Source organism: Schistocerca serialis, chromosome 5 (genome assembly GCF_023864345.2).
Source record: "Schistocerca serialis cubense isolate TAMUIC-IGC-003099 chromosome 5, iqSchSeri2.2, whole genome shotgun sequence".
Lineage (NCBI taxonomy): Eukaryota > Metazoa > Arthropoda > Insecta > Orthoptera > Acrididae > Schistocerca > Schistocerca serialis.
In genome coordinates, this window is record NC_064642.1 from 522,839,194 (window position 1) to 522,860,821 (window position 21,628).

The window sequence follows — 21,628 nt, forward strand, 5'->3', positions numbered from 1 at the left end:
CCAGTACCTACTGCAACCTACATCCTTCTGAATCTGCTTAGTGTATTCATCTCTTGGTCTCCCTCTACGATTTTTACCCTCCACGCTGCCCTCCAATACTAAATTGGTGATCCCTTGATGCCTCAGAACATGTCCTACCAACCGATCCCTTCTTCTGGTCAAGTTGTGCCACAAACTTCTCTTCTCCCCAATCCTATTCAATACTTCCTCATTAGTTATGTGATCTACCCATCTAATCTTCAGCATTCTTCTGTAGCACCACATTTCGAAAGCTTCTATTCTCTTCTTGTCCAAACTATTTATCGTCCATGTTTCACTTCCATACATGGCTACACTCCATACGAATACTTTCAGAAATGACTTCCTGACACTTAAATCAATACTGGATGTTAACAAATTTCTCTTCTTCAGAAACGCTTTCCTTGCCATTGCCAGCCTACATTTTATATCCTCTCTACTTCGACCATCATCAGTTATTTTGCTCCCCAAATAGCAAAACTCCTTTACTACTTTAAGTGCCTCATTTCCTAATCTAATTCCCTCAGCATCACCCGACTTAATTAGACTACATTCCATTATCCTTGTTTTGCTTTTGTTGATGTTCATCTTATATCCTCCTTTCAAGACACTGTCCATTCCATTCAACTGCTCTTCCAAGTCCTTTGCTGTCTCTGACAGAATTACAATGTCATCGGCGAACCTCAAAGTTTTTATTTCTTCTCCATGAATTTTAATACCTACCCCGAATTTATCTTTTGTTTCCTTTACTGCTTGCTCAATATACAGATTGAACAACATCGGGGAGAGGCTACAACCTTGTCTTACTCCCTTCCCAACCACTGCTTCCCTTTCATGTCCCTCGACTCTTATAACTGCCATCTGGTTTCTGTACAAATTGTAAATAGCCTTTCGCTCCCTGTGTTTTACCCCTGCCACCTTCAGAATTTGAAAGAGAGTATTCCAGTCAACATTGTCAAAAGCTTTCTCTAAGTCTACAAATGCTAGAAATGTAGGTTTGCCTTTCCTTAATCTTTCTTCTAAGATAAGTCGTAAGGTCAGTATTGCCTCACGTGTTCCAGTGTTTCTACGGAATCCAAACTGATCTTCCCCGAGGTTGGCTTCTACTAGTTTTTCCATTCGTCTGTAAAGAATTCGTGTTAGTATTTTGCAGCTGTGACTTATTAAGCTGATAGTTCGGTAATTTTCACATCTGTCAACACCTGCTTTCTTTGGGATTGGAATTATTATATTCTTCTTGAAGTCTGAGGGTATTTCGCCTGTTTCATACATCTTGCTCACCAGATGGTAGAGTTTTGTCAGGACTGGCTCTCCCACGGCCGTCAGTAGTTCCAATGGAATATTGTCTACTCCGGGGGCCTTGTTTCGACTCAGGTCTTTCAGTGCTCTGTCAAACTCTTCACGCAGTATCGTATCTCCCATTTCATCTTCATCTACATCCTCTTCCATTTCCATAATATTGTCCTCAAGTACATCGCCCTTGTATAGACCCTCTATATACTCCTTCCACCTTTCTGCTTTCCCTTCTTTGCTTAGAACTGGGTTTCCATCTGAGCTCTTGATATTCATACCAGTCGTTCTCTTATCTCCAAAGGTCTCTTTAATTTTCCTATAGGCGGTATCTATCTTACCCCTAGTGAGATAGGCCTCTACATCCTTACATTTGTCCTCTAGCCATCCCTGCTTAGCCATTTTGCACTTCCTGTCGATCTCATTTTTGATACGTTTGTACTCCTTTTTGCCTGTTTCACTTACTGCATTTTTATATTTTCTCCTTTCATCAATTAAATTCAATATTTCTTCTGTTACCCAAGGGTTTCTACTAGCCCTCTTCTTTTTACCTATTTGATCCTCTGCTGCCTTCACTATTTCATCCCTCAAAGCTACCCATTCTTCTTCTACTGTATTTATTTCCCCCATTCCTGTCAATTGCTCCCTTATGCTCTCCCTGAATCTCTGTACAACCTCTGGTTCTTTCAGTTTATCCAGGTCCCATCTCCTTAAATTCCCACCTTTTTGCAGTTTCTTCAGTTTTAATCTACAGTTCATAACCAATAGATTGTGGTCAGAGTCCACATCTGCCCCTGGAAATGTCTTACAATTTAAAACCTGGTTCCTAAATCTCTGTCTTACCATTATATAATCTATCTGATACCTTTTAGTATCTCCAGGGTTCTTCCATGTATACAACCTTCTTTCATGATTTTTAAACCAAGTGTTAGTTACGATTATGTTGTGCTCTGTGCAAAATTCTACAAGGCGGCTTCCTCTTTCATTTCTGTCCCCCAATCCATATTCACCTACTATGTTTCCTTCTCTCCCTTTTCCTACACTCGAATTCCAGTCACCCATGACTATTAAATTTTCGTCTCCCTTCACAATCTGAATAATTTCTTTTATTTCATCATACATTTCTTCAATTTCTTCGTCATCTGCAGAGCTAGTTGGCATATAAACTTGTACTACTGTAGTAGGTGCGGGCTTCGTATCTATCTTGGCCACAATAATGCGTTCACTATGCTGTTTGTAGTAGCTTACCCGCTTTCCTATTTTCCTATTCATTATTAAACCTACTCCTGCATTCCCCCTATTTGATTTTGTGTTTATAACCCTGTAGTCACCTGACCAGAAGTCTTGTTCCTCCTGCCACCGAACTTCACTAATTCCCACTATATCTAACTTCAACCTATCCATTTCCCTTTTTAAATTTTCTAACCTACCTGCCCGATTAAGGGATCTGACATTCCACGCTCCGATCCGTAGAACGCCAGTTTTCTTTCTCCAGATAATGACATCCTCTTGAGTAGTCCCCGCCCGGAGATCCGAATGGGGGACTATTTTACCTCCGGAATATTTTACCCAAGAGGACGCCATCGTCATGTAATCATACAGTAAAGCTGCATGCCCTCGGGAAAAATTACGGCTGTAGTTTCCCCTTGCTTTCAGCCGTTCGCAGTACCAGCACAGCAAGGCCGTTTTGGTTATTGTTACAATGTGAATTACATTTGATTATTTTATAAGCAAAATGTAAGTTGCATTGTGTTCCTAACATAAATTGGATTTACAAATTAAATATACTTTCATTTAATAGTAGCCACATAGTTCATAATGATTTTCAGGGCTGAAAAACAGTATATTTTTATATTTGTAATAAAGAACTGCATAATTTCTCTTTAATTACAAATGATGTTGCAAGTATTTTACATTTCTGACCTACTGTATGCAAACTTTGATGAAATAATGCATACATTGTGAGCAGATATGAGGCAAATATAAATTCTACTGAACACTGGTAATCATTAAAGAATTTAGCTAATTAGTGGCTTCACTGTTAACAAAAAATTTCATACCATTCACCGAATCTGGATATTAAGTATACTACTTCAATCTGATGTAGTCATGAGCTTGCTATTTAGCTTCTAACCAGAACTTTCTTATTAACTGCGTAGTAATTAGTATCAAATTGCAATATTTGAATGTTTGAGAGTATTTTATATGCATATAAAATGGCTCTTTGGAGGTTGTTCTGTAACAGCTAGCTCAGACTTGTTTTTCAAATTCTGAAACAACTCATTGGCAGGTTCTTGAAATGCTTCTTTTATGAATTCACCATCTTCACAGGGTTTCCTCCTTTTTGCCAATACATTTGAAAAAGAATAAGATGTAAGAGTGTCAGCAACACTTTTGTCTACTGGTTTTGTGAACAGTTTTGCTGAAAACTTAAATGGTCTTCAAGTTTCTTGATTTTTTTTATTTTTGCCATTCGTAGTATAAAGGAAACTTGGCATTCAGACTTGGGTAAATATTTTTGAAATGTTTCTAACATTTCTCGTTTTCACAAACCGTATAGTAACTTGGCACAAATAAGTGCATGTGCCATTTCTTTCTGTTATGAAAACTTCACGTTCCCATTCGGAGTGAAGATGATAAATTTTACCTTTTTCTGATACTCAACTCATTGTGAATGAAGTTACACTACCTATTATTTTCTTGATACAAGGTCACATTTGAAGATAGTCACAAAATCTCCATGATGACCAACTACAAACTTTGAGATAACTTTCACTTTGTCATAGTGAACAGGGATGGTGTTCTCAAAAAAATGGCTCTGAGCACTATGGGACTCAACTGCTGTGGTCATCAGTCCCCTAGAACTTAGAACTAATTAAACCTAACTAACCTAAGGACATCACACATATCCATGCCCGAGGCAGGATTCGAACCTGCGACCGTAGCAGCAGCGCGGCTCCGGACTGGAGCGCCTAGAACCGCACGACCACCGCATCCGGCGATGGTGTTCTCACAAAGTGTGTCAGCATATATGCAAGCTCAGTGTTTACAGCACACAAAAACTATTTACAGCATTCTGCATATGTCCGTTCCATGCGCTATTACTTGCAGAAGTTGGTAGTGCACTGTAGTGGCATGAAACTCAACAATTTCTCTCAACATGTGCCAAACCAATAATGCACAAAGATAAATCAAATAATGTAGCAACACATTGTGTGCAGGTGGTGGCTGATTGAACTAACGCAAGAAACATAATGGGGTATGATTTTTTGCACACTCAGTACTCAGGTATCTGCCAGATAAGCACTCACGATCTACCAGTAGATTGTGATGTTGTCGGCTGCTGCTGTATCTAATGGCTAAGGCCTCTCATACCATCTGGGAGTAATTTATATGGGCAGGTGTTGACATTTTTTAAGCATATGTGATTGGTTGTTCAACCCCTGCAGTGTTTGCCTGAGGTGGTACAGTCCCTGTGCCATAGAGTGATGCATTGATTACCAAGATCAGTGGTTGATTGGATTTAAATGATGCTAGTCATGGGGCAGATCAGGGGTGTTCTTTCAGATGGCCTTTTTTTGCACACTTCAAGTCAGTGAAGGATCTCGTCTCGCCATTGTCTGCTGCCACTGGTAACACTGAAAACGCAATATCATGTGGCGCAGAGTGATACTTGCAGCCTTCCTTCAGCGCCAGATGCTGAGGAAGGTGGAGCAGTGTCCGATGGCGGCAGACATGAAGCAATTCTGCTGGCAGTGGTCGTGCTCATGGATGCAAATGATAGGAGGCAAGATACAGATGCAAGGCTCGATCCCTGTTGCGTGTGTTGCAGTTTGGCCATCTGCTGCTTGAAGGTTCTGACAAAACGCTCCACTTCTCACTTTGACTGTGATGGAACAGTGCACTAGCTACATTCCGTATGCCATTGCGTTCACAGAATGTTTCAAATTCATTTGACGTGAACTTGGGGCTGTTGTCTGACTCTATGACTTCAGGCAAACCTTTGAGGCAAAAATAGAGGACAGTGCTTGAACTGTACTACATGACATTGTTGAGTTCATTGGCACAGCAAAAGGAAACCTGCTATAAGAGTCTACAACAATCATACAATGAATGTTCCAAAAAGGACGTGCAAAGTCTATGTGCACATGTTGCCATGGTGATTTCGACTTAGACCAAGCAGAGAAGTTTTGTGGTGGAGTGGACTGATTTTCCACACATGCGTGACACTGTGACATCATCTGTTCTATTTTGGTGTCCATACCCTGCCAAGTACAGTGTCAGCGCGCTGTTTTGTTTGAACGGTTCCCCAGTATCCTTGGTGAAGTAACTACAGTTCCTTTTGCAAAGCTTTAGGGATCAACACACATGACTGTCCACTGTCATTTTGAACAAGAATCACATCTTGCTGTGTAGTGAGGCTATGCTGATGTGCAAAGTATCAGTGCATTACAGAGTTCTTTATGCTATGCAATGAGTGAGGCCTAGATGTGCGAATGTATTTTAGCAAAATGTTCAAATCTGAATCAGCTTCTGTGGCCTGTTAATTTTCCTATAGTTCAGAGGAAATGATTGAAGCAATTCAGAATTGTGGGCATTGGTGTGATAACAAGATGCAGCAGAAGTGTCAAAGTCTGTATCAGGGTCAATCGGAAGATGTGAAAGTGTGTCCACGTTACCATGTTGAGCTGTCGGATGATACACAACTTGTATTGGTTTTGAGTCAACAAGAAAAGCCCATCATTGCAATTTTTGGGCAGTTTGTATAGGAACCGGCTTCATCGTATGAAACAAGGACTGCAATGGCTTATAATCCGTTACTAAGTAGAATTTTCTGCCATACAAATGGTGGTGGAATTTGGTGACACCATATGCAATTGCCAATGCCTCTGTCTCTATTTGTGAACAGTTACACTGAGCTTTGGATGACACTTTTGATACAAAAGTAGTAGGCCTGTCTTCATCACCAAATCTGTGCAAAAGCATGGCACTGACTCTGTAAGTGGAAGTGTCAACTTGCAGCACAGCTGGTTTGTCAGGATCAAAGTGAATCAAGCATTGATCACTGAGCAATGCATCTTTATAAGTTTTTGAAAAGCTTCTTGGCACTCATCTGTCCAAACAAAGGGAATGTTCTAGTGATGCAAGCGATGCAATGTAGCTGCGATTTGTGCAGCATTCAGAATGAATCGAATATAAAAGTTCATTTTCCCTAAGACTGAGTGCATTTCTGTGACATTACAAAGAACTAGCAGGTCATGTATGGCTAACAAGTGTGACTGAGGAGGATGTACACCGTGATTGTTTATGACATGACCAGGATATTGCAACTCAGGTTTAAAAACATAACACTTGTCCGGTCTAAACTTTAGTCCAGCATCAGATAACATACTAAACAAAGCATGCAAATTTGCAATGTATTCTTCAGGTGTACGACCAGCTATGACAATATCATCCAAATAATTTGAACAGTTTGGTACTTGAGCAGTCAGCTGTTCCAAATAGAGTTGGAAAATGGTGGGTGAAGAAGCACTGGCAAAAGCAAATATTTACACAAGCCCAAATGAGTGTTCACCACACACATGGTTTGAGATTCTCCATCTAATGGTATCTGAAGATATGCATCACGTAAATCAATTTTTGAAAAGTAGTGACCAGCACCTAATGTGTCCATGACATCCTCTGGGTGTGTCAATGGGTAAGTATCAATCACAGTTTATGGGTTGACTGTAGATAAAGTCAACCCAGAGGCGAATGTGACCTGAAGGTTTGGGAAGCAAAACCAGTGGACTTGCCTATTAACTAGCTTGTTTGGATGCAATAGCTCCGCTATCTTGCAGTTCTTTAAGTTCAGCAACCACTTTGTCCTGTAATGCAATGGTAACATTTCTGGCCTGGCAAAATTTCAGCTGAGCATTGCCTTTCATAGTAATATTAGCAAAAAACCTTCAGAAAAGAGTTCAGGGAATTTTTTCAACAAGTCTTTGGCATTGAATGCAGTCACTGACAACACATTGTCCTGAATGTTAGAGCCAAACTAATCAAATGAATCAAGGCCAAATATGATCTCACACTTGTATAATTATAGCACTGTAAAAGTCACTGTTCACGTAAGTGAGCGATACAAGGCAGGCAAAGTACACGTTACAAGAACAGGAATGTCTTGTTCATTATAAGCCATCAGGTGCGTGCTAGTTTTAGACAGGCACATGGAGCCTAACAGTTCATATGTGATACGATTCAGTAATGCAACAGAGGCACCCGTGTCCAATTGAAATTTCACACGTTTTCCACTAAGATGCAGATGAACAAAGAGTTTGTTGGACTGGTGTGGCATTGAAGAAACTGTTTGCTTGCTAGTTTTGCTAGTGGCTGCAGCGGGCTTTGAATATACTGTCTTGATTATATGCCCCTTGTGACTAGATTTTTGTGAGTGGGCAGAATTCTTATGTTTGTTCTGCTGCAAACATACAGATTGTACGTGACCTTTCTTACCACAAGTGTAACACTGTGCTTGTCTGGACAGGCAATCTTGGCATTATTGCTGTGAATAGTGCTTGCTGTTGCTGCCTACTGGGCTGGTCGTGAGCAAGGAACGGCTCAAACTGATGAATTGGTGGCTGCTCAAATTTATCACACGCTATAGTACCTGAATCATACTGATCTAGAATTTGCACTACATGATGAAATGATGGATCTTACTGTCTCAAAATCTGTTCTCTTAGTTTGACATCATTTACATTGTACACAGTCGCATCACACAACATAAAATCTGAATATAAAGCACCACAAGAACCTTTGAATTTGCATTTCCTCATTAAACCCTGCAAATCTGTTACCCACTTGCGATAAGTTTGTTCTGACCTTTCCTTGCAATGAAAGAATTGGAACCAAGCTGCCATCACACTCACTTGTTGGTCATAATATTTAGTTAGAGCACCTACAACTTGATCATAGGAAAGTTCATTTGGAGTGGCATTAAGGAACAATTTCTGAATGAGACAAAAGACTGCACCTCCTACCATTGACAAAAAGTAATGTAGTTTTACTGTACGTGATACTTTGTGAGGAAAACACATTGTCACATCTTCATAATGTTGCAACCATTTGAGCTGTACCTTGTTTAGGAGGATGGCAGTCTGCTGCATCTGAAACTGAAACATCTGTGTTAGCTGTGTTGCATCTGTCACTTGCAGCTGAGATTCCTGAGCAGGGGGTGGGAGATGTGGATTGCTCATTTTGGAATAGGCAAATGCAATAAACAGACTATGTAAAAATTAAGCACCCAAATGAAGAAAATTTCTGCAACACATTCCTGAAAACACTGAATAAAAGAAACACTATGTTATTTCTCCTATATCATTGGCACCATGTTATCCATACATCTCATTGCCATGTTGTTATGTCTAGGAATCCTGCATACTCAGTTCGCTAGGCAGTCAATCAGACAACTCATATTAATGAGTTTTAGTACAATAAGAGAAGTAAAAATACTTCACTTTGATCTGAGAATTCTTATAGTCATTTATACCTGATCATCCACAAGTGCAGTTATACAAATGTGTCGCAAGCAAAGGGCAACGTACAAAATAATCGGTATTCTTCAGAATAGACAAACACAAGTAACACTTCCGGTCCTGGTGACCACTGATAACAACAGTCTGTCAACTGAACTGCAGTGACTACTGATCTTTAATTGTGCTACGTAGAGATTGCTAATGAAGAGGCTACGATGCATTGGCTAGCAAAATGTCTAATGCTGAAGCTGCTATCAAAGTGGGCTGCCACCAGTCAGGCATGAAGCTTACGTCTTCTTCACCTACTGGCTGCTGCTATCACATTGTCATCCTCGAGGGAGGCTGGTCAGTGTACGATTGGATGATCTATTCTCACATCTCACACTCTTCTCTGTCATTCCCGACTGGTGTGCTGGCGTTGACTGTATATTGTAACAGTTACCATGTGCAACTAGTTTCTGTGTAGGTAGTGATAGCGTTGGGATGCCTAAATGTTGAATGTTTTCACATTTATTAGCATTTTAGGTGTGCCTGCGTCAACCTGAAAAATATAGTCTCTGGACCACAAACACTTGTATTGAAACACCAAGTGTGTCTGCTATCTCCATCCTTATGCTGTTTATATCCAAGCATTTCAGATGGGGGCCTGGTAGGCATAAGCAGTTATGACTCTTCTGGTACACCACAGCAAGGTACCTTTCACATCCACACTACATAGATTGCCTAGAAATGGGGCAGTTGAATTGTTTGTGCATTTGGAAACTGTCTTCACATGACGGGAGCAGTTGGCTTTGAAGTTATCTGTTGAGGAAGACTTGAGGAAAGTAGGTGGGAACGATTCTGTTGCCTTGGCTTGGCGTAGGCTATATTGGAGGTTGCCAATGTAGCTGCCTGTGAAACCTTGAATGATTGAGTTATGCATAGGACTTCTTCCAGTGCCAGGCACAGAAGTCTTAATACTCATTGTGAACAATTTCATAAAGTGAGAATTAAATTACAATTTCCTGATTGAGTGAATTGGCATACAACTCCTTATGAGCCGATTTGTCACAGACAACTTGACATTTTCAACTGAGTCCATGAAGATGCGTCCACCCATGCTGCATGTGATTGGTTTGGCCTTTTTTGTGTTGATTAAACTGCAGAAAGACTGACACTGCATGACTTATTTTACTGTAAGTTGCCGGTTAGTTACACAAGTCCTGAAAAGGCAGGGGGACCAAGTCTGTTTATGGAGACAGCTTTTGCAGTAACTGGAACAATTCTGACTTACCCCACAATAAGAATGAAGCATACTGTCTATGACATTAAATGCTGTAAGTGTTGCCTTAAATGGTGAAGGTGTGCACACCAGTCATCTTTTGTTTCCCTGTAGGCTGGAAATGGTGTAGATGGTGGTGACAGGGATGGGGCCATAAGCTGCTATCTTCCATCATGAGGTGGCTGGCTGAGCTGCTAAACCAGTATATCCATCTGTTGGTGGTGTCCCACCTCCTGAATTCCTAGTTGTTGTTGAAGCCAGATTATTTGCAGCTGTTGCTCTAATAGCTTAACTGGGCCCATTATACATGCCACCAAGTTTCTTTTTCAACACATATTTATTGCAAACTCACAACAGTTCGCAGTACAATCACATACAGAGCCCAGCAGTGATCTGGAGTAAAGTCCAGGAACTGTACTAACTCATAAATTAGACACATATTGTTGGTTTCAGGGTCTTTAAGGCAATGTGGGACAGAGTCCAATGTCAACAATCACTTGTTAGTCTGAAAGTTAATCCTTAAGCAGAGTCTACTTCACAGCAATGCATCTGATGATGTTTTCAACTTGAGGTGGATGGAACACAGTGAAAACCAAACACAAAGTGCCTTTAGGCAATCTTGGCCAACCTTATATACAGCTGTGGATTAGCAGAACTACCCAAGTCACACTGTGGTGCCATTGTGGCCTAGAAATCACATGATGAAAGGTGGCATCATCTTGGCTACATACTGATAGTGTGGGAACTAATGTCAGGTTGGAGGAGCCCTCCACATTATTGTCAGCAATTTCCATAACCAGCTCCACGTTTATGTCTGCTGACTGTACACTAGTCTCAGCATGCCCTCTCTGTTGTTGTGTCTGTCCACTGAACTAGCTCCATATTTATGTCTTCTGTTTCTGCCTGGAATACAAGAAACCCATCATGAAAGACTTGCCTCTAGGCAAGAAGGTCATTAGCTATGTTTCTTAGTCCTCTAACATTCTGATGCTCCACTGTTACATTATTGCAACAAGTACTTGTGTGTGTGTGTGTGTGTGTGTGTGTGTGTGTGCGTGTGTGTGTGACCTCTTTTGAAGCAATATGCCTGAATGAAGTACTGGGGGTTGTAATTAAAGTGCAGATACTCACAGATGTCTAGTGTGGGCTGTGATTATCATATGATAGCAAAATGTCGTACATATGATAATGCATTAATGCAGAAACAATTAACAATGGAAAAAAATTAGTTCCAATTTTGGCCATCAAGTGCAAATCTGGCTCTGTGAATGCAAGAAAGACATGAAGAAATGTTTCCATATGTAATGGATTAGGAATGGAATGTGGGCAGAAAAGATCAAACAAATGAGAAAGGCATAATGTTGGTCTTATTATTAATGGCTGCTTACACAATTTGTTCAGTATGAGCATTGGAGGTGGTGACAACATCATGCATCCATAAATCAATGTGATCAACAGTTATTAGCAGCAGTTCCAGTGGCATCTGAGCAACAGATTCCTGTTGGTCATACTGGGCTTCAGACCAGGTGGAGACTGAACATGTCCCTGGTAAATGCTTTCTTTTAGATATCGCCATAGCCAAAAGTCACATGGATTCAGATCAGGCGATCTTACAGGCCATGCATCTGGAAAATTTTGAAGATAACACATTTGCATCTGTGGCCGCATGCGCAGTCGTGTGGTACAACAGTATAAAGGGACGAAGCAAGCACTGGAGCGGCAGTCTTGCGGCTCACTCTGAAGATGGCTGAATGTTTTACAGCCGAAATATTAGAAGAGGAAGGAGATTTCTTGTGGCTGCACACCTGAAACTTAATGGAACAGTCTTTGTGCCGCCAAAACCTGAAGATTCACATTTGTAGAAGTTTGCATTAAGCAGATCTTTCACTGGGTGAATGAGGTGAGATGTCATCACATCTTGCATGAAAACACTGGTTTCCACTGTTTCCACTCTTCCAAAGCAGAAGTAACATGCTCTACGAGGAGGCCTCAGTAACATGCAGAAGTCACAGTACACCTGACAGGCCCTCTGAGTGTATTCTCTTCAAAGAAGAATGGACCAAGAATAAAGGTGCTTGTGAATCTACACTACATAGTCACATAAGGAGAGTGCAATGGCTCTTCATGCACAATGTTTGGTTTAACAGTACCAAAATTCGACAATTCTGTGCTTTCACTGTACACTGTTGTGTAAAATGTGCCTCTTTACCTCATAGAATATTGTCTGGCCATATATCATCAACATGAGTCCATGCCGAAAACCGAAGAACAAATTCAACACATTGCTGTGAATCTTGATGTTTCAGTAGCTGCACGGGCTGGATCTTGTGCAGGTTCCAGTGTAATATAGACGCAGAATTTTCTACCCTTTTGAGGACAATTCTCATGATACTGCACAGATACTACCCAGAGCACATTCTACATGGTCAGTTACAGCAACAGCAACCTCGTCAGTAACTTCCACTGGAATAGGGTGCCTTCCTCCTCTAGGTGCCACACCAAGTTCATCCATGTTTTTGAATTTCATTATCATCTTCCTAGAACCATGTAATGACATTGGGCTTCTTCTCAGACCTTTCAGTTGGTGATACTCTCTCCATGCAGCAATGTATTTGCTGCGATTCAAATAAAACAGTTTTACTAATGGCACACAGTCTCTTCTTGACATCCGTACTGTTCACTCATGTTATAGAATTTCAAATAACAGTGTGGATGTCATACTGTCATACAAATAGTGTGCAGTGCTAGATTTTGCATCTAGTGGCCAAAACTGGAACTAATGAACTAACTTTTTTCCAGTGTAAATCAGTTCCGCACTAACACGTTAGCATTTCTACCAAGTTTCACTACCACATGGACCTCTGTGAGTAGCTGTACTTTAATTATAACAGCCTGATACTTAACTTACAAAAGGCTTACCTCCCGCACCTGTAATCACAAGAATATTACCAGTCATGACAATGCAGTGTTTAATATTTTCAGCTAAGCTATCTTTCTTCCTTTTGGTGTGGTGTGTGAGTCCCCACCTCTCAGTAACAGCTACCAGTACAGTGTCAATCTGAGCCCCATCCAAAGTCAGCAGAAATATGTATAACTTGGCTATTGGCTTTGTTTATCCATTGTTGAACGTGCTGTGCTAGAACATTAAAAATGTCTTACATTTGTATCCAAGATAGTTGTGCTTAGCTTACCCAGGTCATTTATTCATGATGTGATTTTTTTTGACCATACTGTTGCCTGCTCCCTGCTCCTCCCAGTTTTTGATAGAATAGAATAGAATTGAATAGAAGTTTATTGTCTTGTAGCATACAATTTCAAGTAATTGACTTGTCAAAACACAAAAACTGGTTTACAGTTTTCCTTATAATATCAGTAACATAATATACAGTACTGAATAGCTACTTAATTATGCAATTAATAATTTTTCTTCAAAAGTGACAAACTTTTAAAAATTAACAGTCCTAAAACTTGCTCTCTCCAACTCAAATTTTCATGTTGTCATTTATGAATTCTTCTGCTGAATAGTAACTTTTTGCACTAGTTTCTCATATAAGGATTTTTCCATGTTTCTACATTTATGCTGAGCAATTTTCTTTCTTTCATTTTGTTATAAATTTTCATACCCATATAATGTGGAGTTTGATCATAAAATTTTAAATGGTTGGTGGGCAGCATACAATTATTTTGATTTTTGGTGTTGTAATCTTGTTGAAAATGATTTTCTACAAATAAATCAGGATTACTGTGTGCAAATATAATCACCTCATATATGTATAGTGAGGAAACACTTAATATACTTAGATTTTTTAGGAGTGTATGACATGATTTTCTTCGCCCTACATTGTGCATATTTCTAGTGATGGTTTCCTGAAGTTTTAGTATTTGACACACATGGTTTGAGTTACTCCAAAATACAATTCCATACCTTATTACTGACTCAAAGTAGCTGTGATATTCTACTTTTCTTATGCCCATACTGGCAGCATTGTACAATAGCCTCATTGTAAAGGCTTGGTTATTTAATTTATCTGCAAGTTACTGTATGTGTGATCACCATGATAAGATTTTTATCTAGTTGCATTCCTAGGAATTTCACACAGCAAATCCTGGTTTCTGTGACTGACCTGAATATGATTTAATTTCGCTTGTTTTGTTTTAAACTGTATTAACTGAGTCTTTTCCTTATTTAATTCAAACCCATTTAAATAAAACCAGGTATCTAATTTTTCTAAAGTATTTAATACAACTTGTGGACTTTGATCAATACTGTTACTTTCAATGATCACAGATGTGTCATCTGCAAGTAAAAATGAGGGACACTCAATACTAAGTGGCAGATCATTTATGTAAAACAGGAATATAATGGGACCTAAGAGAGAATCTTGGGATACTCCATGTGAAATTGTTTTCCATTTTGAAGTATAAGTTTCTCTCTTTGATGATATATCCAGTCTTTGTCTTTGGTTGGTTATGTAGGATTTAAACCATTCTAATGCTGTGCCCCTAATTCCATACTTTTCCAGTTTACAGAGTAACAAGGAGTAATTCACACTATCAAAGGCCTTTGATAGGTCACAAAAAAATTCATGTGGCATGTGGTGAGTTGTCTAGAGATGAGCTAATTTTGTCAACAAAATGATTTATAGCAGATACTGTGGTTTTGCCTTTTTGAAATTCATACTCATTTTTTGAGATTATTTTAAATTTTTCTATGAAATTTTGAATTTGTATGGTGACTGCTTTTTCAAATATTTTTGATAGTGATAGAAGAAGAGAAACGGGGCGATAATTTCCCCTATGTTCTTTTGTGCCTTTTTTTAATAGTGGTTTAACTACTGTGTACGTCGGCTGGTCCCGGCAGAGGTTCGAGTCCTCCCTCAGTCATGGGTGTGTGTGTTTGTCCTTAGGATAACTTAGATTAAGTAGTGTGTAAGCTTAGGGACTAATGACCTTAGTAGTTAAGTTCCATAAGATTTCACACACATTTGAACATTTGAATTGTGTACTTCAGTGTGTCTGGAAAATAACCTTCTTGAAGGGACTGGTTAACTATTGTAGTTAGTGCTGTGGAATTATTTCAGAGACTGTTTTTAACACTTTTGTTGATATCCCATTCCATCCTGGTGATGTTTTGCTTTTTAGTGATAGTATCACATTTTCTATAATTTTTATAATAGTTTTGTAAACATACCGAAAAATTCAGCTTCAAATTGCTCACTGTTGAAGAAATTTTCCTTGCCTGGGTAATGTTCTGCATTGATGTTTGATCTGTTTGCATTTATAAAGAATTCATTAAATAATTCAAAAATTTGATCGGGATTTACAATAGTTTTATCCTCTGTCTTGATTTCAGAAATATCATAACCTCTACCTGTGGCACCTGTTTCAGCTTTTATCACTGACCATAATACCTTTGATTTGTTTTCACGATCCAATATAAATCTATTATTTGCCAGTTCTTTGGCTGCCTTTACAACATTTTTCAAAATATGTTCGTAATTTTTTACATAGGTAACAAAATCAGGTATTTTGTTATGTTTTAGTTCCCTATGTAGTCATCTTTTTCTTGCACTGGAGATTTTTATTGCTTCAGTAATCACTTTACTTTATTTCCTACTTTTCTATGATGTACAATTTCGTTAAAAATGTGTAGAAAGTTATCCAAGAAAGTAACAAAATTTTCAGAACATGAAATACTATGATCAATAGCCCACTCCACCTTATTTAATCTGTGATGGAATAAGTTCATGTTTTTTTGCTGAACTGGGGTTTGGTGTAGGTTTTATTGTTCTTGGTAACTCCATAAATGGAGCACAATGATCAGAAAGTTCTAAATCTAAACAAAACTTATTTGCCCCATTATGAGTATAATTGGTTAAAATATTATCTATACATTTTGCAGACATTTTGTTAACTTGAGTAAAATCAGTGAAATTTGCACTGAAACCTGATATTTGAATCATATCAATGAATTTTGTTGAGTTATTGGCTTCTCTGGCTATATCTATGTTGAAATCAGCAGTTATTATGACTCTTTTCAAGGTTTCTTTTTGAAGTTTTTGCAATAGATACTGGAATTTCGACAAAAAAATGTTTCATTATTTCTGCACATTGAATTCTATAGACAGATAAGATTACAATATTTTTACCTAACTCTATGCAATGGCTTTCATAGATACATTCTTCATTAATGGAATCAAAATTGAATCTTGCTCTATATTCCACTGATCTTTCCACAAGTATGCATGATTCTCCTCATGTTAAATTACTCCTACAAAAGCTGCTGGCAACAAAAAAATTATCAAGGTTATTTAAGATTTTGATACTATCCTTTGTAAGCCAGTGTTCATTCAAGCATAGAAGCTTGATATTTGGTATTTCTGACAAAATGATCTGCAAGTCATTAAGTTTTATTTCTCTGTCATTTGTGGAGTTTGAACGTAACCCATTTATTTTCAAGTGCATTATAAATGTATTGTTACTTTTTTGAATATTCCTAACGACATCTCTTTTGAAATTCTGTTTGTGTGTTTTCATTTCAACTTCATTATCAATTTTTACACCCCTGTCTCTGCATACTAGTTTCCCTTACTAAGTATGAAAGACAAATACCACTGTACATATTGCTGAATGTTGCTGATCCTGGCCTGTTTGCATGCAGTCCATCTAGTCCTGCAGATTTATCACTGATAAATTTATTCGAATCCATGAAAACTGCACCAAGTCTTTTGCACTGCTCTCTGATGCATTTTTTTTTTTTTTTTTTTTTTTAATCCTGTCTATGTATTTATCACTTACCAATCATCTATGCAGGATACTACTAATAATTAACTTTGATGCTGGGGACACATCATGTGTCAGTGCTTCAATATACTTTACTACTTTGCTGAGGCCTAGTATTGTGTTTTACAGTACATGTGATATGCTATCCTGATCCTAGTTTTTCCTGCAGATGTTGGCCTACAGTCCTTGCATGATGCTCCCACGAATCAACCACTTTGTTTTCCCACTCAGATCAGTTTCAAAAACTGTCTCTTGTATTTTTGTCTGTGGTCTGCTGCACCCTACTTTCTTGTATAGCTGGAAGAGGCTCCTTCCCTTCAGTGTTAACAAAGTTGCATAAATCACTCCCTTTTTACACCTTTTCTGTTACCTTTTCCAATACCCCAATTGTCACCCCAACCTCATCTTTTTAATTTTTTTCCCACTTGCTCTAATACAATTTTGTGACCTTATCTCTCCTGGAAGAGCATAAATCTGCCTGTCCTTTAAGCACATCTTATGTATTGTAACAGTCCTGCTTACTGTCTGGAATTGGAGGTGACAGCGATTGTTAGTCATATTTGTGCATCTTTCTTGTTGGCTGCAGAAATTATGAGGTGACTTTATTATTATTATTATTATTATTATTGTTATTATTATTATTCCACACCTCTATACAATCATTTTTCTCTAAAAATAATCTTCTGCTGGCCAGATTTCATAACATTCTTCAGTTATTCATAAATCATTGGTCCTCAACTTGACATAATTCTTACAATATGCAACACCTTAAACCAGCTTCAGCTAAATGCAATTGCAATTTCATGAAAATCACAATGGACAACAATCTGCTCAGAATTATTGATAATGGTAACTCGCTCACCAAAAAATAGAATAGTATTTTAAATAATTTGTCCTGCAAAATGCAAAGATTTTCCATTCTAAAATCTGTAAAACACATCTCTTTAATAATTGCTATTGAGGTATGTAAATTTTCATTAGAAGTAAATAGGTACTGTGATTTCCTTCAATATCTGTGGTTCAAGTGCCGAAGTTTTGACATCTTATACAAATAAAAGCATTTCAGTTAGTACTGAATACTAGACTGTGCTAACTGTTGACATTCTGAACTACTGGTTTGTGTCTTTGTGAGACCCAAACAAAACTACTATTAAAGTATTTTCTATTTTAAGTTATATCAAGTGTCATTTAATAATTATTATTGTAGGCTGGAAGTCAAGCATAACCACAAATATATAATTACATACTCGAAAAAAGATCATGTGTTGTGTTGTTTAGTAAAAAAAGTGTTTCACATTGTTCAGTAGATGGATCTCAGTCTGTCACATTACTTTGTCCATGGATAACCTCATTGTATGTACTTTCTTCTGTCCCATTGTAATTGTCTTGTTGAAACCACAGTTCACACATCCCCACACATAAATTCCACACTATTAGCTAAAGTTCAGTAGCATGCACATTTGTTACTCACAGTCACACTATTGTAAGTAATGGATGTATATGAATCTACTTTTTAATGGGTTGTTACTGTTGGGTTAATAGTTTTGTGTACATACATAAACAAATTAGTCATACTGGTTGGAACTTTTAACACTGAAAAACATTATATAAACTTAATTGAAATCAAACTTGTGTTGATTCCTATTGGTAAGAACTATGTACTTAGTCCTTAGCCTTGTTAGTTTTTCCTGTGTTTATCATAAAACAAATTGAAGCCTGAATTCATGATTGCCCTTCACATGAACTTTTCATTTTTTGTGAATGAAATGACTAAAGAAGTGAAACTTTGTTCATACCAAATTAATAACTTCATGGTAGCACAAAATGACAATGTCATTTCCAGTGGAAAGATACGCCAGCCATTCAGTTTCACTGAAAGGAAAGCTTTTAACAAGCAGTTGCCCACAAAAGTACCACATGCCTGAAACTTCCTGACAAATGAAACCTATGTACTACTAGATATGGACTTGAATATTGATTTCTGTGTTACATGAGCAGTGGCCCTGCTGATTAAAATATCCAGCCCTGCTGCAAAACAACAAAAATGATTCATTGTGGGTGCAATTGGTACAGCACCATTCAAGAAAATATTATTGCAATTTATGAAAAATGACATTATGTTAGTGACCTTATAACTAAAAATGTGCAATTTTGTGTTCCTTAAGTTAGTCATCTGTATTATAAAATTTGTGCTTTCTTGGTGATTGTTGCATGGTACTGGAGAACTTTCAAGCATATATTTGGTTGATCACTACGTAAATTAAATAAAAAATTGTTTGTTTGTTCTTAGTGTTCAAACTGCAAGAAAACGTGTGTATCTGATGAACTGGACTGCTATGTACTGGACAATAATGGATTTATTATTATTTCTGAAAGTCTTGATAATACAGGAAAGTTCTTTGGTCAAATTGATGGAACAATAATGGACTCCTTGGTACAAGATAAAATTTATAAGAAAGTTGCAGTTTACGATTATCAAGGCGCCTGCGTTGATCAGAAATCTCCATATAGTGCTGCAGGAATTCATGCAAGTGTAAGTTAATATTCAGATCAACACTTCATATGAAAAATAGGTAGTTTTGTAATCATTTGAATTTATATAAGTAATGAAGCAATGAAAATTCTGAGCACTTCTTATTCCCGCAAAAAGTGGGAGCAATATTATTGTTTATATTTACAGTATTAAATACAAATGTAAAGTCAAATCAGAATAATGTTACAGGCTGCACTGCATTGGATACTTAGATAAGTGCAGCCTTCTGAACCATCACAAGCAGTGTGTAAACCAAATAGTTCAACTTTAATTGTTTAATAATCTTCTTTAAATTCTGTGAAGTGCACCAGTTTCCAGACATCATGCATATTTTCAAGCACATTCACTAGCAATAGGAATTTGTGGAATGTGATTGAAAACTGATGTGATATCTGAAATATACACTTGACACAGAACTTTTATTTATTTATTCACATTTTTTGCATGGAGCCTTCAGTATGGTGACTTTTGCAAACATCATATGTATGACTCATAGTGTTACAAATAATAACTATAAAAATCAGTAATATGTATTAAAATTCACTACCATCTTTACAAACATCATTGGTAGTTTAACACATACCATAAATTGTAATTTTGATGAAACTGCCCAATTTGTTTATAAAAACAGTTGGATTTTCGTATGTCTAGCTTGTAAATACTTTGTGTTACAGTCCACCAGTGGATTCTTACTATTTGTTGTTCTAAAATTCATTGGATAAACAAAGGCATTCTTTAATTTAAAAAAAAAAAAAATATTATCTTTGATTTGAACAATCTATAGCTATCAGTTTTCAGGAAATCTGGCAGGTTATTATATGATATCATTCCAGTCTTTCATTTTTAATTTTGTTCTTTGAGTACATTTTGAGCTGCTGTTGTGATCATGTATATCCTTACATTGGTTTTCTGGCAGACAAAAGCCATAATTAATTTACAGAAGTACAAGGAATAGATTGTAAAGTATTTGTGGTGTGTGGAAGGTTCACAGCAAGATTCTCTGGAGCTTAGTCCTTTTATAATACTTAATTACTCTTTTTTTTTTGTACTGAGCGAGGTGGCGCAGTGGTTAGACACTGGACTTGCATTCGGGAGGACGACGGTTCAATCCCGCGTCCGGCCATCCTGATTTAGGTTTTCCGTGATTTCCCTAAATCACTCCAGGAAAATGCCGGGATGGTTCCTCCGAAAGGGCACGGCCGACTTCCTTCCTTAATCTGATGAGACCGATGACCTCGCTGTCTGGTCTCCTTCCCCAAAACAACCCAACCCCTCTTTTTTTGTAGCAGCAGTAGATGTTAAGGTGTGCACCTGTGCAGCATTGCGTCATATTTCTATGCAGTATCTAAGAAGTGGGCGGAGTTTCTGATAGATGAAAATATTAATGTCTTTTTATATTTATTATTCCATAAATTATTATAACAGATATTAGGATAGCATGTTTATTTACACCACTCTTATATTTTCCAAACAATTTTTTTTTTTCAATCAGTGATATGCAGACATTTTATATGTATACAATTTTTAAAATTTGTTCATTTTTAATTTGCATTGACAAACGGGTCAAACTTTCATGATGTGGAATGGTTTCAAAGTCAGCAGTAGAGTAATTGAAAATGACACACTCTGCAAGTGTGTGTTCACTAAGCCAACACATATGAGTTAAGTGAACTTGGAGAATAACTGTTGCTGCTTGAGTACCTTTCAGAGCTGTGCTTGATGCTCAGCCATTTTTCCATCAACCTTAAGGTTCACTCTGACCAGTTTCTTACAAATCTTCCTGATGCTTCAAATTACTTTGCAAAAATTACACTTGCAGTTCAGTAACAATATCCCAGCAGTACCCTTCCATATACATAGAATGGTGAGCTAGTTTATAAAATTGACTAATTTGCTTTCTGCACTATATGTAAGGAATAATGTCCAGCTTTTAAAAATGATTATATAGTATGGATTTAACCTCTGCTGGGTGCAACAGTTTATGACTAAAATCACAAATTAACCTCGATGCCCTTGACTAGGATTCATGTACATCCTTATTATGTGCAGCTGTTTCTACAGTTACAGTATGGAAGGTTCTGGCAGAATGTAAAAGAATGTAAATAATTTAGGAGTAAAGGCAATAACCCACCATATAGTAGAGGCGTTGAGTTGTCGACGAGCACACAGACTAGGCTTGTGGATGAATACATTTTTGAGCTAGAGGACACACACACACACACACAC

At 37.7% G+C, this 21,628-nt stretch overlaps 1 protein-coding gene across 1 annotated transcript in view; it reads left to right on the forward strand.

Annotated features, from left to right (window-relative positions):
* Window positions 1–21,628, forward strand: part of LOC126481176 (voltage-dependent calcium channel subunit alpha-2/delta-3) — an 885,717-nt gene that overhangs the window by 833,502 nt on the left and 30,587 nt on the right. The window contains exon 23 of the mRNA XM_050104748.1: window positions 19,160–19,402. Within this exon, the coding sequence (XP_049960705.1) occupies window positions 19,160–19,402 (243 nt within the window). The remainder of the gene's footprint in view (window positions 1–19,159; window positions 19,403–21,628) is intronic.